This window comes from Pelophylax lessonae (genome assembly GCF_965119305.1).
Source record: "Pelophylax lessonae genome assembly, chromosome: 3".
NCBI classification, from domain to species: domain Eukaryota; kingdom Metazoa; phylum Chordata; class Amphibia; order Anura; family Ranidae; genus Pelophylax; species Pelophylax lessonae.
In genome coordinates this window covers 44,919,630-44,938,452 of record NC_138770.1, presented here as the reverse complement: position 1 = coordinate 44,938,452, position 18,823 = coordinate 44,919,630, and the positions used below count along the sequence as shown (strand labels likewise).

At 44.7% G+C, this 18,823-nt stretch overlaps 1 protein-coding gene across 3 annotated transcripts in view; it reads right to left on the bottom strand.

Moving 5' to 3' along the window:
- Positions 1 to 18,823, bottom strand: part of FNDC4 (fibronectin type III domain containing 4) — a 75,882-nt gene that overhangs the window by 24,902 nt on the left and 32,157 nt on the right. For all 3 annotated transcript variants that reach the window (XM_082251193.1, XM_082251195.1, XM_082251194.1), the window contains exons 2-3: positions 17,298 to 17,602; positions 661 to 776 (exon numbers count right to left, since the gene is read on the bottom strand). In XM_082251193.1, coding sequence (XP_082107319.1) covers positions 661 to 776; positions 17,298 to 17,439 — 258 coding nt within the window. In that variant the 5' untranslated portion in view covers positions 17,440 to 17,602. The remainder of the gene's footprint in view (positions 1 to 660; positions 777 to 17,297; positions 17,603 to 18,823) is intronic.

The window sequence follows — 18,823 nt, the reverse complement described above, 5'->3', positions numbered from 1 at the left end:
GCTGCGGGACCGTAATAAAAGGCCATGCAACGAGTGTAAAGAGCCCCAGGATTAGTGGGAAGAGCCCTGGGCTTGAAGGTAAGGGCCCCGGCCAGGGGTCTGGGGGGCCCTTCATGGTTTCTTGCATCAGGGCCCTGAAGGTTCTAGTTACGCCTCTGCCACCAGGCATAAGTGCCTTAATAAATTGTTTATATATTTTTTCACAATCACTCAGTCATCATAGTGTATTTGTGGTGCCTATATCTGATCTTTCTTGTTTTGTGAAGAGTCTTGGAAGCAACTCTTGTTTTCATCACATTCACAGACTTTCTTTATTTATGCTATTTTTGATCAATAGGCACTAGTTAGACACGTCTCAATCTGAGTGCTCTTGTTTTTGATATTTACTACGAGGCCTCTATAGGAACCAACTTCCTTTATTTTTGCTCTTCTGGTGACCCTGAATGATGCCTGAACAAAAATGGTGCTGTCCTTCTGGAGAGAAAAGCAGATGAAGGCATTGTCAGGGGTAGCACTGTGATCTGTATGAGAGATAACAATTGGAAGTCTTACACTGGCATTCTGTTGATAATATATGTATATTTATATGACAGGTCCACTTTAACATTATTGTGACGTGGTACAAATATCATGTGATGACAACCGCAGTCACACACCTACCTGCTGAGATATGGCATATCCAATGATGATGTCACCCTCGGGGACATCCCACGAGACTGTGGCGGAGTTGGCCTTCAGCTGTGTGACCGTGACATTGACCGGAGAAGGGGGTCTATCTGGAAGGAGACATAGAGAGAGTGACAATGAGCGAAGATTACAAGCTGCCTCCTCACCCTCCACCTCGCGGTGACATGGCGCCCTATGCTTGCCAACTGACACCATCCTGCGGCAGAGTCAGCGTGGGGAATATCGGTGACAGATGGGACACCTCGCCGTGGATGACACCCAAGAGGGAGAGGTGTCAGAGTCTGGCAGGAGGAGACGGCCATCTGTCACCCAGCTCTGTACATCTATGCGTTCCAGGAACGCCGAATGTCACCAGTGATGCGGCTCGCCGACCTCGCCGCTTGGAAAACACGGAAAAAATAACTCATCTTCCTTTCGTTGGGTTTGCTGAAAAATCCTCCAGAGTTTATAAAAATGAGAAACATGGACAGATGGCAATAATAAAAAACAATGACGCGGCTACAAGAGAAGATCCTTCTCCACGTGCAAGTGATAAGGAAAGAGGCAAAGTAAAATAAAGGATAGAAAGCAGAACAATGAACAATGCGGAGAGCTCAGAGTGAGTGAAGCAAGACATGAGCCAATAAAGCTCCAATCCTGGACAGTCGCCATGTAGGACCACCCCAAACATAATCATTTTATATGTTATAAATAGTACATAAAACGTTATATTATAAATCATTCACCCAAGAGTTTTATACAAGGAACACATCATTAATTACAAGAGACATTCATTTCTGGTATTTTGGAACACTGTATCAGCCCTCAAATACCTTGTTATATTATACCTTGCCATAGAACAATGTATCCCAAACTGCGGCCTGGGGGCCAGATGTGGCCCTTTTCTTGCTTTTATTTGGCGCTTGAAGCACTGATTCATCCACTGATACCAACAATGGGGCATAGTTCCCCCCACTGACACCAATGAAGGGGCGCAGCTCCTCCAAATGACAGCAACGATGGGGCACAATTCCTCCCAATGACACCAACCATGGGGCACAATTTCTCCCAATGACATCAACCATGGGGCACAATTTCTCCCAATGACATCAACCATGGGGCACAACTTCTCCCAATGACACCAACAATGGGGCACAATTTCTCCCAATGACACCAACATTGGGGCCTAAAAACGCCAAGGATAATGCACAATTCCTCCCAAAGACACCAACAATGGGGCACTATTCCTCCCATTGACACCAACAATGGGGCACTATTCCTCCCATTGACACCAATGATGGGGCACTATTCCTCCCATTGACACCAATGATGGGGCACTATTCCTCCCATTGACACCAATGATGGGGCATTATTCCTTCCATTGACATCAATGATGGGTCACTATTCCTCCCATCGACACCAATGATGGGGCACTATTCCTCCCATTGACACCAATGATGGGGCATTATTCCTTCCATTAACACCAACAATGGGGCACAATTCCTTCCAATAACATCAATGATGGGGGCATAATTTCCCCCAATGACACCAACGGTGGGCACAATTCCTCCCAAAGACAACAACGATGGGGCACAATTTCTCCCACTGACACCAACATTGGGGCCCAAAGACACCAATGATAAGGCACAATTCCTCCTGAAGACACCAATGATGAGGCACTATTCCAGTCTAGAGGAGTGATGTGGGGACTTATTGACCCGAGATCTCGCCATAAAGAGGACCTGTCATGCCCTATTCCTATTACAAGGGATGTTAACATTCCTTGTAATAGGAAGAAAATTAAAAGGCAAAGTGTAAAAATTTGAAAAATTTTAATTTAATAAACAATAAAAAAAAAAAAAATGTAAAAGGGCCTTGTCCCCTCGTGCTTACACGCAGAAGTGAACGCATACGTAAGTCGCGCCCACGTATGTAAACGACGTTCAAACCATACATGTGAGGTATCGCCGTAAACGGAGTGAGAGCAATAATTCAAGAGCAAGACCTCCTCTGTAACTCTAAACTAGTAACCTGTAAAAAATGTTAAAGCATTGCCTATGGAGATTTTTGAGTACCGAAATTTGGCGCCATTCCAAGAGTGTGCGCAATTTTAAAGCACGACATGTTAGGTATCTATTTACTCGACATGACATCTTTCACATTATAGAAAAAAAAAATGATAATTTTTGTGTTTTTTTTTTTTTAATTCTGAAAGTGTTTTAGTTATTTTTTTTAATTGCATTTGAAAAATTTCTGCGCATATACCATGGGACATAAAAAATTGCAATGACCACCATTTTTTTTGCTAGTGTCTCTGCTAAAAAAAATAAAAATAAAAACAAAATAATTAATAAATAATATTATATATATATATATATATATATATATACAGGGAGTGCAGAATTATTAGGCAAATGAGTATTTTGACCACATCATCCTCTTTATGCATGTTGTCTTACTCCAAGCTGTATAGGCTCGAAAGCCTACTACCAATTAAGCATATTAGGTGATGTGCATCTCTGTAATGAGAAGGGGTGTGGTCTAATGACATCATCACCCTATATCAGGTGTGCATAATTATTAGGCAACTTCCTTTCCTTGGGCAAAATGGGTCAAAAGAAGGACTTGACAGGGTCAGAAAAGTCAAAAATAGTGAGATATCTTGCAGAGGGATGCAGCACTCTTAAAATTGCAAAGCTTCTGAAGCGTGATCATCGAACAATCAAGCATTTCATTCAAAATAGTCAACAGGGTCGCAAGAAGCGTGTGGAAAAACCAAGGCGCAAAATAACAGCCCATGAACTGAGAAAAGTCAAGCGTGCAGCTGCCAAGATGCCACTTGCCACCAGTTTGGCCATATTTCAGAGCTGCAACATCACTGGAGTGCCCAAAAGCACAAGGTGTGCAATAATCAGAGACATGGCCAAGGTAAGAAAGGCTGAAAGACGACCACCACTGAACAAGACACACAAGCTGAAACGTCAAGACTGGGCCAAGAAATATCTCAAAGGTTTTATGGACTGATGAAATGAGAGTGAGTCTTGATGGGCCAGATGGATGGGCCCGTGGCTGGATTGGTAAAGGGCAGAGAGCTCCAGTCCGACTCAGACGCCAGCAAGGTGGAGGTGGAGTACTGGTTTGGGCTGGTATCATCAAAGATGAGCTTGTGGGGCCTTTTCGGGTTGAGGATGGAGTCAAGCTCAACTCCCAGTCCTACTTCCAGTTTCTGGAAGACACCTTCTTCAAGCAGTGGTACAGGAAGAAGTCTGCATCCTTCAAGAAAAACATGATTTTCATGCAGGACAATGCTCCATCACACGCGTCCAAGTAGTCCACAGCGTGGTTGGCAAGAAAGCGTATAAAAGAAGAAAAGCTAATGACATGGCCTTCTTGTTCACCTGATCTGAACCCCATTGAGAACCTGTGGTCCATCATCAAATGTGAGATTTACAAGGAGGGAAAACAGTACACCTCTCTGAACAGTGTCTGGGAGGCTGTGGTTGCTGCTGCACGCAATGTTGATGGTGAACAGATCAAAACACTGACAGAATCCATGGATGGCAGGCTTTTGAGTGTCCTTGCAAAGAAAGGTGGCTATATTGGTCACTGATTTGTTTTTGAATGTCAGAAATGTATATGTGTGAATGTTGAGATGTTATATTGGTTTCACTGGTAAAAATAAATAATTGAAATGGGTATACTGTATATTTGATTTTTGTTAAGTTGCCTAATAATTATGCACAGTAATAGTCACCTGCACACACAGATATCCCCCTAAAATAGCTAAAACTAAAAACAAACTAAAAACTACTTCCAAAAATAGTCAGCTTTGATATTAATGAGTTTTTTGGGTTCATTGAGAACATGGTTGTTGTTCAATAATAAAATTAATCCACAAAAATACTCATTTGCCTAATAATTCTGCACTCCCTGTATATTATATATATATATATATATGGGTATACTGGTAAACACTTCATTAAAGACCATTGCATACCAACAGGTAGAGTTTGGGCAAAGGATTCCCAAACCTCAAAATATTTTTTGACCCGTAATTCAGCTCTGGAGGGCTTTACCCCTTTCTTGAGTAGGCCATTTTCTGCTATTTAGCACTGCACTATTTTAACTGACAATTGCATGGTCATACAACGCTGTACCCGAACTAAATGTATATCATTTTTTTTTCTCACACAAATAGAGCTTTTATTTTGGTGGCATTTGATCACCACTGAGTTTTTTTATTTTTTCTATTTAAAACGAACAAAGACAAAAAAATTTTTTATATATATATATATTTTTTTTTTGCTCTAAAACATACAGTGCTTCAGGAAAGTATTCACTACACTTCACCTTTTTCACATTTTGTTATGTTACAGCTTTATTCCAAAATTGATTAAATTCATTATTTTCCTCAAAATTCTACAAACAATTCCCCATAATGACAACGTGAAAGAAGTTTGTTTGAAATCTTTGCAAATTTTTTTAAAAATAAAAAAGGAAACAAATCCCATGTGTAATGGATCCACGACCCACACTGTGTTTGTGGGCTTCTGTCAGTATATGACTTCCTCCAGTCTTGAACATAGATATCAGATATTCTAGCCACCCCCCCATACAAAACTAGACAGAATTTGGCTTGTAGAGAACTGGAATCTCTATTGAACAACTCACACAGAATATATACAGGATGGACATCCCCCTCCTGATCAGATTACCCCATCAGGTCAGGTGCCTGATTACATTATCATATGCAGATGAAATTGTGTATAGAAATATAATTAACTTGAACTAATCATCTAAAGAACAACCAACACAAGCAGTATTCTACTTTTCCACCAGTAACTAATAGCTGACAATGATTCAATCAACCTGAACCAATTAACTAGCAGACTGCCATCTTCGAGCGCCTGAATTACAATACAAATTATCATAAGTGTAAACACAGAACCCACAGTAGATAACAGGTGAGTAAATCAGCATATTCAACAATATCAGGAAGACAGGTGGTTGAGCTGATGATATTAGCATCTGCTATGAGTCTTACTGTCTTGGGGAGACATGGACTTGAATCCAAAGTAACATTACTCCAAAGGCCCCACATATAGTGTCTGTCTTTCACTCCTAGTGATGGTGAGTACCGTCACACCATGTATATAAGTATCACAGCCTTTGTTCAATACTTTGAACTCAAATTTCAGCCTCAAGTCTTTTTGAGTATGATGCTACAAGCTTGGCACACCTATTTTTGGGCAGTTTCTCCCATTCGTCTTTGCAGGACCTCTCATGCTCCATCAGGTTGGATGGGGAGAGTCAGTGCACAGCCATTTTCAGATCTCCCCAGAGATGTTGGGTCACATTCAAGTCTGGGCTCTGGCTGGGCCACTCAAGGACATTCACATAGTTGTCCACTCCTTTGTTATCATGGCTGTGTGGTTAGGGTCATTGTCCCATTGGTAGATGAGCCTTCGCCCCACTCCAGAGCGCTCTGGAGCAGGTTTTCATCAAGGATATCTCTGCATTGCTGCATTCATCTTTCACTCAATCCTGACTAGTCTCCCAGTTCCTGCTGCTGAAAAACATCCCCACAGAATGATACTGCCACCACCATGCTTCACTGTAGGGATGGTATTGGCCAGGTGATGAGCAGTGCCTGGTTTCCTCCAGATATGACACTTGCCATTCAGGCCAAAGAGTTCAATCTTTGTTTCATCAGACCACAGTATTTTGTTTCTCATGGCCTGAGAGTCCTTCAGGTGCATTTTGGCAAACATCAGGTGGGCTGTCATGTGCCTTTTACTGAGGAGTGGCTTCAATCTGGCCACTCTACCATACAGGCCTGATTGGTGGAGTGCTGCAGAGATGGTTGTTCTTCTAGAAGGTTCTCCTCTTTCCACAGAAAAACGCTGGAGCACTGTCCAAGTGACCATCGGGTTTTTGGCCACCTCCCTGACTAAGGCCCTTCTCCCTCGATCTCTCAGTTTGGCCGGGCAGCCCGCTCTAGGAAGAGTCCTGGTGGTTCCACACTTCTTCCATTTATGGATGATGGAGGCCACTGTGCTCATTGGGACCGTCAATGCTGCAGAATTTTACCCTTCCCCAGATCTGTGCCTCCATATAATCCTGTCTCAGAGGTCTACAGACAATTCCTTGGACTTCGTGGCTTGGTTTGTGCTCTGACATGTACTGTTACCTGTGGGACCTTATATAGACAGGTGTGTGTCTTTCCAAATCATGTCCAATCAACTGAATTTACCACAGGTGAACTCCAATCAAGTTATAGAAACATCTCAAGGATGATCAGTGGAAACAGGATGCCCCTGAGCTCAATTTTGAGTGTCATGGCAAAGGCTGTCAATACTTATGTACATGGGATTTTTTATATTTTTTTTATTTTTAATACATTTTGCAATGATTTTAAACAAACGTCTTTCATGTTGTCATTATTTGGAGGAAAAAAATGAATTGAATCTATTTTGGAACAAGGCTTTAACATAAAATGTGGAAAAAGTGAAGCGCTGTGAATACTTTCCGGATGCACTTTAGCTAATAAAAAACTTTAAAAAATCGAATTTCTTCCTTAAATTTTTACCAAAATATATTCTGCTACATATAAGTGTCACTCACAAGGGAAAGATGAGATGTCTAAGCAACATGAGGTCACCCAACATATCAGTGTCACCCACAAGGTAATGAGATGACTAGACACACATGAGGTTACCAAACATATTAGTGTCACCCACAAGGTAAAGAATAGATGTCTAGGCACACATGAGGTCACCCAACATATCAGTGTCACCCACAAGGTAAAGAATAGATGTCTAGGCACACATGAGGTCATCCAACATATCTGTGTCACCCACAAGGTAATGATGAGATGACTAGACACACATGGGGTTACCAAACATATTAGTGTCACCCACAAGGTAATGGTGAGATGTCTAGGCACACATGAGGTAACCCAACATATCAGTGTCACCCTCAAGGTAATGAGATGACTAGACACACATGAGGTTACCAAACATATTAGTGTCACGCACAAGGTAATGGTGAGATGTCTAGGCACACATGAGGTCACCCAACATATCAGTGTCACCCACAAGGTAAAGATGAGATGTCTAGGCACACATGGGGTCACCCAACATATCAGTATTACTCACAAAGTAATGATGAGATGTCTGGGCACACATGAGACCATCCAACATATCAGTGTCACCCACAAGGTATTGATGAGATGACTAGTCACACATGAGGTCACCCAACATATCAGTGTCACCTGAAAGGTAAGGATGAGATATGTAGGCGCACATGAGGTCACCCAACATATCAGTGTCACCTGAAAGGTAAGGATGAGATATGTAGGCGCACATGAGGTCACCCAACATATCAGTGTCAACCACAAGATAAAGATAAGATGTCTAGGCACATATGAGGTCACCCAACATATTCATTAATGTCCTCAACAAGGTAAAGATGAGATTTCTAGGCACACATGGGGTCACTTAACATACATCAGTATCACTCACAAATGAGGTCACCTAACATATCAGTGTCACACACAAGGTAATCATGAGATGTCTAGGCACACATAAGGTCACCTAACATATCAGTGTCACACACAAGGTAATCATGAGATGTCTAGGCACACACAAGGTCACTTAACCTATCAGTGTCACATAAAAGGTAAAGATGAGATACCTGGTCACCCAGCATATCACTGTCAACCACAGGGTAAAGATAAGATGTCTAGGCAAACATGAGGTCACCCAACATATCAGTGTCACCAAAAAGGTAAAAGGTAATGATGAGATACCTATGCACACATGAGGTCGCCCAACATATTAATGTCCCCCACAAGGTAAAGATGAGATGTCTAGGCACACATGGGGTCACCAAACATACATCAGTATCATTCACAAAGTAACAATGAGATGTCTGGGCACACATGAGGTCACCCAACATATCATTATCACCCACAAGGTATTGAAGAGATGTCTAGGTACACATGAGGTCATCCAACATATCAGTGTCCCCCCACAAGGTAAAGATGAGATGTCTAGGCACACATGAGGTCAACCCAACATATCTGTGTCACCTAAAAGGTAATGATGAGATACTTGGTCACACATGAGGTCATCCAACATATTAGTGTCCCCCACAATGTAAAAAAGAGATATCTAGGCACACATGAGGTCACCCAACATATTGGTGTCCCCCACAAAGGTAAAGATGAGATGTCTAGGCACACATGAGTTAACTCAACATACTGGTGTCCTCCACAAGGTAAGGATGAGATGTCTAGGCACACATGGGGTCACCCAACATACATCAATATCACCCACAAATTAACAATGAGATGTCTAGGCACATATGAGGTCATCCAATATATCATTGTCACCCACAAGGTAAAGACGAGAGATGTCTAGGCACACATGAGGTCATCCAACATATCAGTGTCCCCCCACAAGGTAAAGATGAGATGTCTAGGCACACATGAGGTCATCCAACATATCAGTGTCACCTAAAAGGTAATGATGAGATACCTAGGCACACATGAGGTCACCCAACATATCAGTGTCCCCCACAAGGTAAAGATGAGATTTCTAGGCACACATGAGGTCACCCAACATATTAGTGTCCCCCACAAGGTAAAGATGAGATTTCTAGGCACACATGAGGTCACCCAACATATTAGTGTCCCCCACAAGGTAAAGATGAAATTTCTAGGCACACATGAGGTCACCCAACATATTAGTGTCCCCCACAAGGTAAAGATGAGATTTCTAGGCACACATGAGGTCACCCAACATATTAGTGTCCCCCACAAGGTAAAGATGACATGTCTAGGCACACATGAGGTCACCCAACATATTAGTGTCATCCACAAAGTAAGAATGAGATGCATAGTGTGATAAATCGGCATTGTTAGTTCAGTGGGAGAAGCATTTAATTGAGTCTGAACCGTGTTTTAGGGCTTGTCAGGCCATTTTTATTAAACAAATTCAAAGATCAACAGAAAAACAGTTGCCCACGCAGGGGATTTTACCATCAAAACAGGCACACTAAAATTAATACTGAGCCATCTGGTTCTCTCTTCAGCAGCACCACTGCTGAGGCCCCACCTTGGCCTTTGACTGGTCCCTCAGACCATCTTACATAGTACCTCTTTTCCTGTGGCCCTCCTGGCTGTCTGGGCTCTCTCAGTTCTCTGGGCACTCTCAGTCCCCATAGACCCATAGATTACCTTAGTCTGATGGACTTGCCTAGTTGTCTCGGCTTTCTCAGTTCTCCAGACTTGCTTAGTCACCTCAATTCTCTTCTGAAGCCTTCTGAACAGGGAATCTCCCGTCTCCATCATGGAGTCCTGTTTCTCGAGTGGAGCACGCCTGTCTCCTAACAGGAGCCCTGACTTGTTGTCAGGCCTTTGATTATAATGGCTGGGGTCACCTTCACACACACACCCTGCTGGTCTCCAGCAAGACCTGGACACTGTTTTAAGGCAGTGTTCCCCAACCTTTTTATCGCCGGGGACCAGTCAACGTTTGATAATTTTTCCGTGGCCCGCTGAGGGGGTGGGACATCAAAGCAGAGTGACCAGTGTGCCCCCAATCAATGCAGAGTGCCACAGCATGCCCCCAATCAATGCAGAGGGCCACAGCGTGCCCCCAATCAATGCAGAGTGCCACAGCGTGCCCCCAATCAATGCAGAGTGCCACAGCATGCCCCCAATCAATGCAGAGGGCCACAGCATGCCCCCAATCAATGCAGAGTGCCACAGCGTGCCCCCAATCAATGCACAGTGACCAGCGTGCCCCCAATCAATGCACAGTGACCAGTGCACTTACCTGATTTGCAGCGGCGTCTTCTCCTCAGTCTCCCCGCGTCTCCTTGAGTCCTCCCTCCTCCTCCTCCTTGGCCAATGGCATGGGTTCGCCTTTCGGCCAATCAGGAAACGGGTCTCGGACCCGCTTCCTGATTGGCCAGGAGGAGGATCCGTGTGACAATAGCGAATATTTATTCGCTATTGTCACACAAATGGGTGGGCTCAGGGTGCACTGCTCTGCCCCCCGGGTCCACCATTTTCTGAAAAAAATTATTTTTTCTAAAATGGAAATAATGTAATGTTCTTTGGGCGGACCGGTACCGGTCCGCGGCCCGGTGGTTGGGGATCACTGTTTTAAGGGGTTTGTCCCACCCACGACTTTTTGAAGCCTTTGGACTCCGGATCCCAATCCTGGAATTACAAAAGCTAACAAAAACCTGTTTTCTCCACTCAAAATCAATATTCTGAGGCCCCATGCTCTGTATTTGTGGGAAGCCTACTTTTACACAGTGGCAGAGCCTTGCACTGTCACAATAGGCACACATTAGTTCACTCAACATATCAATGTCACTTACAAGGTAATGATGAGATGCCTAGGCACACATGAGGTCACCCAACATATCAGTGTCACCCACATGATATTGATGAGATGCCTAGTCACACATAAGGTCACCCAACATATCATTGTCACCCACAAGATATTGATAAGATGCCTAGGCATGCATAAAGATCACCCAACATATCAGTGTCTCCCACAAAATATTGAGGATATGCCTAGGCACACATAAGGTCACTCAACATATTAATGCCTCCTGTAAGGTATTGCTAAATATGCCCAGGCCAAATAAGGTCACCCAACATATCAGTATCACTCAAAAAGTAACGATGAGATGTCTAGGCACACAGGAGATCACCCAACATATCATTGTCATCCACAGGGTAATGAAGAGATCATGTCTAGGCACACATGAGGTCACCTAACATATCAGTGTCACCCACAAAATATTGAGGAGATGCCTAGACAAACATAAGGTCACCCAACATATTAATGTCTCCTGTAAGGTATTGCTAAATGTGCCTAGGCACACATGAGATCACCCAACATATCAGTGTCACCCACAAGGTAAAGATGGGATATCTAGGCACATGAAGTCACCCAACATATCAGTATCACCCACATGATATTGATGAGATGCCTAGTCACACATAAGGTCACCCAACATATCATTGTCACCTTCAAGATATTGATGAGATGCCTAGGCATGCATAAAGATCACCCAACATATCAGTGTCTCCCACAAAATATTGAGGATATGCCTAGGCACACATAAGGTCACTCAACATATTAATGCCTCCTGTAAGGTATTGCTAAATATGCCCAGGCCAAATAAGGTCACCCAACATATCAGTATCACTCAAAAAGTAACGATGAGATGTCTAGGCACACAGGAGATCACCCAACATATCATTGTCATCCACAGGGTAATGAAGAGATCATGTCTAGGCACACATGAGGTCACCTAACATATCAGTGTCACCCACAGGGTATTGATGAGATGCCTAGTCACCCATAAGGTCAATCAACATATCATTGCCATCCACAAGATATTGATAAGATGCCTAGGCATGCATAAAGATCACCCAACATATCAGTGTCCCCCACAAAATATTGAGGAGTTGCCAAGACACACATAAGGTCATCCAACATATTAATGTCTCCTGTAAGGTATTGCTAAATGTGCCTAGGCACACATGAGGTCACCCAACATATCAGTGTCACCCACAAGGTAAAGATGGGATATCTAGGCATATGAAGTCACCCAACATATCAATGTCTTCCATAAAGTATTAATGAGATGCCTATGCACACATAAAACAATACAATTCAAGACAAAGAAAAGGCACACTGTCAATTTAACTACATACATGCTTTGCATCTTATCTACCCCAGCCGGTAAAGCATTGGCATATATTTTTTTTTTGGGGGGGGCAGAGGGGCAAGTAGCTTTTTTTTTGGTACCCCCTCCCACTTCTTTGTTCCTTGTCCAGGTGAAAATGATGTCGCATTGGTCCACCAATAGTTGATGTTACCCGATGAGCCTATGTAATTACGTTTATTGTATGACACGGCTAGACTTTCAGTTTTCTCTGGGTTTTGTAGTTCATGATCAGGGGCTGGAGCTTGGAGGCTTCAAAGAGTTTTGGGTGGGATGAAGCCTCCAATCCTATGTCCAGGTCTTACTGGAGTACTGCAGGCTGTGTGGGTGTTCTGGGTGCTCACCCATTATTAGCGAGTCCTCGCCAGACTCAGGACTACCTTCAGGGGACAGATGTATGCTCCATCCAGGAGACAGGCATACTCCTGTCTGGGGACAGATATGGCTTCCCATTAGGAGAGGTGTGCCATCCGAAAGACGGCACTCCATGCTGAAGGAGAGTTTCTTTGCCACAGGACTGAGAGGGTCGAGCTGGCTAAGTAAGTCCAGATGAGTCCAGGGGATTGCAGGAATCTGGATGTCTTGGAGGAGTGAGAGAGCCCTGGATGCCAGGAGATCCCCTACTTAGAGGCCAGGGTGCTCTAATTACAGGCCGAGTGAGCCAAGAGAGCCCGGAGAGCCAGGGAGCTGGGCGAGTTCCTGAAAACCAATGAAAACCTGCTTCAGGTGAGCAAAAAAGCCAACCCATCACTACTCTTCCAGTGGGTTCCAGCCCAGCTCGGCACTGAAACAGACCAGAAAATTAGAAGATATGGCCACACACCACAGGGGGATACCCTGTATTGCTTCTTTATTCCAAAAGTGACAAGTAAAACAGCACAGGGATCAAGGGACGTTGACGCATTTCACACGATATAGTACTTAATCATTATAAGGAGCCACTGACAGATTTCCTGCTTAAAAGGAAAAACACACCTGTTACGCAGTCGGAGGGGACAGTATCGGCTTTTCAGCATTACAAGGAATCAAATATGAAATGTAAATATGAAATCAGAAAGGCAAAAATTAACTTTGAGAGACAAATAGCGGAGGAAAGCAAAAACCCTAAAAAATTATTTAAATACATTAACAGCAAAAGAATGCAGACAGAGCATGTTGCACACATAATGAACAATGAGGGGAGGATGGTTACAGAGGACACAGAGAAGGCAGCTGTGCTAAATGCTTTCTTCTCCTCAGTTTTTACACAGGAAAAGGAGGGGTACATTGACCTTGACCGTATGGGTAACAGTACTGCACTGGACATGTCGCTATGGCTAACAGAGGGTGAAATCAGGAAAAGGCTGGATAAAGATAAGACTAGTAAATCGCCAGGCCCGGATGGCGTACATCCGAGAGTACTCAAAGAACTCAGTAAAGTTATATCTAGACCACTGTTCCTGATCTTTGCTGACAGTATTATGACAGGAAAGGTACCAGGGGATTGGAGGAAAGCTAACGTGATACCTATATATTTATAGGCCAGTCAGCCTGACATCGATAGTATGTAAACTTCTGGAGGGGATGATAAGGGACTATATCCAAGAGTTTTTTTCAAAGACAACAACATCATCAGCAGTAATCAGCATGGGTTTACAAAAGGGCGTTCTTGTCAAACCAATCTATTAACATTCTACGAGGAGGTGAGCTGTGAGCTAGATGGGGGGAGACCTGTGGATGTGGTGTACCTTGACTTTGCTAAGGTGTTTGATACAGTCCCCCACAAACGCTTAATATATAAAATAAGGTCTGCAGGCATCGACCACAAGGTCTGCTCTTGGATAAAGAACTGGTTAAGGGGGCGTGTCCAAAGGGTGGCACTAAATAATGTATACTCAGACTGGTCTGGGGTGAAAAGTGGGGTCCCCCAAGGCTCAGTCCTGGGACCAATCTTGTTCAATTTATTTATAAAAAGCATTGAGGTCGGGATCAGTAGCGCAATATCAGATTTTGCAGATGACACTAAATTGAGCAGGGCAATAACTTCACATAGTGAGGCAGGAATTCTACAGAGCGACCTGAAAATCGCAGAGTGGGCAACTACATGGCAAATGAGGTTTAATGTGGAGAAGTGTAAGGTTTTGCAATTGGGGACAAAAAACATAAAAGCACAATACACTTTAGGGGGGGAACCTCTGGGGGAATCAAAAATTGAGAAAAATCTGGGAGTCTTAGTAGAAGATAGACTTAACAATAGCATGTAAAGTCAAGCTGCCAAAGCCGGCAGAATATTGGCATGCATAAGGAAGGGGATGTTTTCCAGAGACAAAGCTATAATCCTGCCACTTTATAAAACTCTGGTCCGACCGCATCTGGAGTATTCTGTCCAGTTCTGGTCGCCACTCGCCAGTCCTCAGAAGGGATGTGTTGGAGCTGGAGAGAGTCCAGAGAAGGGCAACTAAACTGATTAGGGGATTGGAGGACCTAAATTATGAAAAGCGCTTACAACCACTTGATTTATTCTCTCTGGAGAAGAGACACCTGAGAGGGACATGATAGCAATTTATAAATACCTCAATGGTGACATCAGCATAGAAAAAAAACGATTCAGTCGCAAAGAATGTATGATGACACGAGGACATACAATGCGATTAGAGGAGAAGCGATTTAACCTCAGACTACGCAGGGGGTTCTTTACAGTAAGGGCTACAAGACTGTGGAATTCTCTACCACAAATGGTAGTTACTGCAGGGAGTATGGCTACTTTTAAAAGACTCTTGGATGTACATCTCAAGGATAAAAACATTCAGGGGTATGGGAAATTAATACGTCCACGCACACCAACACAGGTTGAACTGGATGGACTATTGTCTTTATTCAACCTTAATTACTATGTAACTATGTAATTTAATCAATTTAATTAACCCCTGCTCAACAAGCATTGTAATGCATGTCATTAAGGTACTATTACAATGGTAATAAAAATCATACAAAAACATAAAACATTTATGTTGCTTTTGCATGATCCTAATTACTATTGTAATGCTTAAGTGGCTCCTTGTTATGATGAAGCACTATAACGTGTGAAACACGTTAACGTCCCTTGAAGCACTAAAACAGTGTTCAGACTAGCAAGATCCCACTAAGATTGCCACTACCTAGGGGCATACCTACAGGGATTGCAGGGTTTGCAATTACGACCCGGCCCCATGCTGTAGGGGGCCCCTTCAGCCCCCCTGTACACCTGGATATGAGAAGCAGTGGGGGCGGCCTCATATAGAGGAACCGATCTCTACATTTTCCACCTGCAGCCGCTGAATGCCTGTGGAAGGGTGAGGAGGAGAAGAGGGCATTCAGCAGCTGCAGGAGGAAAATGGAGATATTGGTTCCACCGCTGCTCCCACCACTCCTCCTATCCAGATTTCTTCTGCTGCCCCCCTGTGTGCTCTCCAGCCACCTGAGCTCCTTCCTGGCTCCTCTGCTCTCTCCTACCCCTCCCCAATACCCTGCACCTGTGACGGGTTCCCCCTCCTCTCTCCCACCATCTCCCGCAGGGATCTGTCAGAAGGCAGAGCGGGGAAGGGGCCGGTAAATGTGTCATTTACTGGCCCCTTCCTTGTCTGTATGGAGAGTCAGTGATCCGTACTGATCACTGACTCTGTCCATTCATAACTGAAATATAGTAAACTGTGTTGACTATGTTTCAGTTTGTGAATGGAGGGTAAGCTCTGTACAGAGCTATTCCTGTCCATTCATTCAGTACTGCTGAGGCTGCAGCAGTGGCATATAATTCATGGGTGCAGGGTGTTCACTTAGCACATGGGCCTTGGGGGGGGAGGGGGCCCACTGTGCTCTGACGCACGGATGATCAGTCCCTGGTTGACAGTCGGGGTGATCAGTGCGGTGGTGGGGGCAGTTACAGTCACCGATCTCCTGTATAGGTCTCCTGACCTCTATAGTTTTCAATGAAGCAGCTGACAGCCGTGGGAGGTAGAGGAGGAGAAGCGGAGAGGGAGGAGCTTCTTTTCTCCCTCCCATGGCTGTCAGCTGCTTAATTGAAAGCTATACAGGGGGATTGGTGCCTGTAACTGCCCCCACCACGACACAGATCATCCCCAATTGTTCCCGTGTCCTCCTCCGACCACGCTGTGTCCCCCATTAGTCCTCCTCCGGCCCCTTGTGTCCTCCTCCAGCCCCTACGCATTACCCCAGTGCCGGCTTCCCTCCTCTACCAGTGGATGTTGCTGGGAACTGTCAGGATAGAGAATGGAGGAAGGGGCCGGTAAATATGTAATTTACTGGCCCCTTCCTTTTCTGAATGAACAAAGTCAGCCACTGCAGACATGGAGATTGAGGGCTGTTGAGGGCTGTATCCTTAATCTCCTTTCCCTGTCTCAAAGGTGGAACATCAGAGGTCTAGACCCCTGATATCCTACCATAGCCCCTCAACGAGCTCCTAAAAAATAGTTAAAAAATAATATTGTAAAAGAAATTTAAAAAAAAGGTAAAAAAAAGAAATACAAAATTAACTATCCTGGCTGAACTACCAGGGTCACAAAGGTCGCACTTGGGACCGGGCTCTGGCGTTCCTCCACTGGGGCCCTGAAAGCTTTGGTTACGCCACTGCAACTACCACTGAGCTAATAATTCCCCAAGATCGCAGTTCCTTCTTGAAAACTTTTAAAAGGTGTCTTGCGGTTCTTAGAAAAGATTCCCAGTCTGGAGAAAGCTGCAAAACCTTAATCACCACTTCTTTCCATAAGATAAAGAACATTTCTACCAAGAATCAAGAACAAGTTTCCTTGTAGCAGAATTGTATCCTTGCCTTGGATTATCATCACTTTGTTATATTGATGAAGATACATTGTATATATTGTATACTCAGAGATACTTACTTGCTCTCACCAAGCAGAGGTCACAGCTGAACAGAACCAGCACGGCTGGGCTGAGATAGACAGGTATATGAGCCATCTCCACCACACTCCTGCCCCACACGCTGCCCTTGTATTGCAGGCTCAGGAGGGAGACACAAGTCATTGGAACTTCAGGTCTGGACAGTCAGCTCCAGATATTCCCTAGATGGTATAGGGGGGGACACAGCGAACATCTGCACGGGGCCCCATCCACAGCTGGGGGAGATGAAGGCTCCACACATAGGATCTCGACAAAGCCCTCCTGGGATCCTGGTCTCTGGGGGTTCCTGAGGATAAAACACAGAGAGGTGTTGGTGTTAGTTGTTGTCCTCTGGTCACAGATTTCAAATGTGGCCTAAAATTCGTATGCAATAATCCGACCTGATCGAACCACTGCAAACTTCCCAATCTTCCTCCATTAAGGATCACGTAGCAGAACAGATCTAAACTAATCAATACAGCCATTGCCTTCTAATCTGCTTCATATATAAGAATAAAATATTACACAACAGGGAGATGTCACCGAGGCAGACTGGCAACCAGGGGCGTAACTACAGGGGTTGCAGGGGTTGCAATTGCAACCAGGCCCCATGCTCCAGGTGGCCTGTGCGGCTCCCCTGTACACCTGGATAGGAGGGGCGGCGGGGGCAGCATGTAGAGAAATCACTGTCCTCCTTTTTCCTCCTGTAGCTGCAGGAGGAAAGTGGAGGAGATTGGTTCCTTGGTTCCTCTGTATGCTGCCCCCGCCACTCCTATCCAGTTCACTTATGTTCTGCTGTCTCTGCCCCCCCCCCCCCTCCACTGTGCTTCCTCCCCTCTCCTGCGGCTGCTGCGGGGGATGTGTCACAATAGGGAACCAGGAAGGGGTCAGTGAATATGTAATTTACCAGCTCCTTCCTTTTCGGAATGGACAGAGTCATAGTCAGTGACATTGTAAAAAAATAAAATAAAATGATAAAAAATAATACAATTAAAATACAAAAAAATAAAAAAATTACTGACACCAGTGGGTGAACTTCCAGGATTGCAAAGGTCACACTTGCGACCGGGCCCTGGCATTCCACCACCATGGGAAGGCCGCCAAGATGGCAGGAAGGGGGCCTACTGCAGAACTTGTGAAAGGGTCCCGCTGCGAGACTGTAATAAAAGGGCCCTGCAATGAGATTAAAGGGCCCCAGGATCAGTGGGAAGAGCCCCAGGCTTGAAGGAAAGGGCCCCAGCCAGGGGTCCGGGGGGCCCTTCATGGTTTCTTGCACCAGGGCCCTGAAGGTTCTAGTTAAGCCTCTGCTGGCAACTTTTGGCCCAGGGGGCAAGTACAAACCAGAGGCCCATGGTGCAGCAACTCGGTCCCCCTCCCACTTTCCCTCACCCCCCTCCCACTCTCCCAATCCTCCTCCTGACCCCCATTCCAAGCTGAGGCCCTGATCCAGATACTCCCTACTTAATGGCAGAATCTGGGTTCCCGACGCGGCCAGCAGGTGGCAATTGGGGGGAGCCAGGACAGCTCG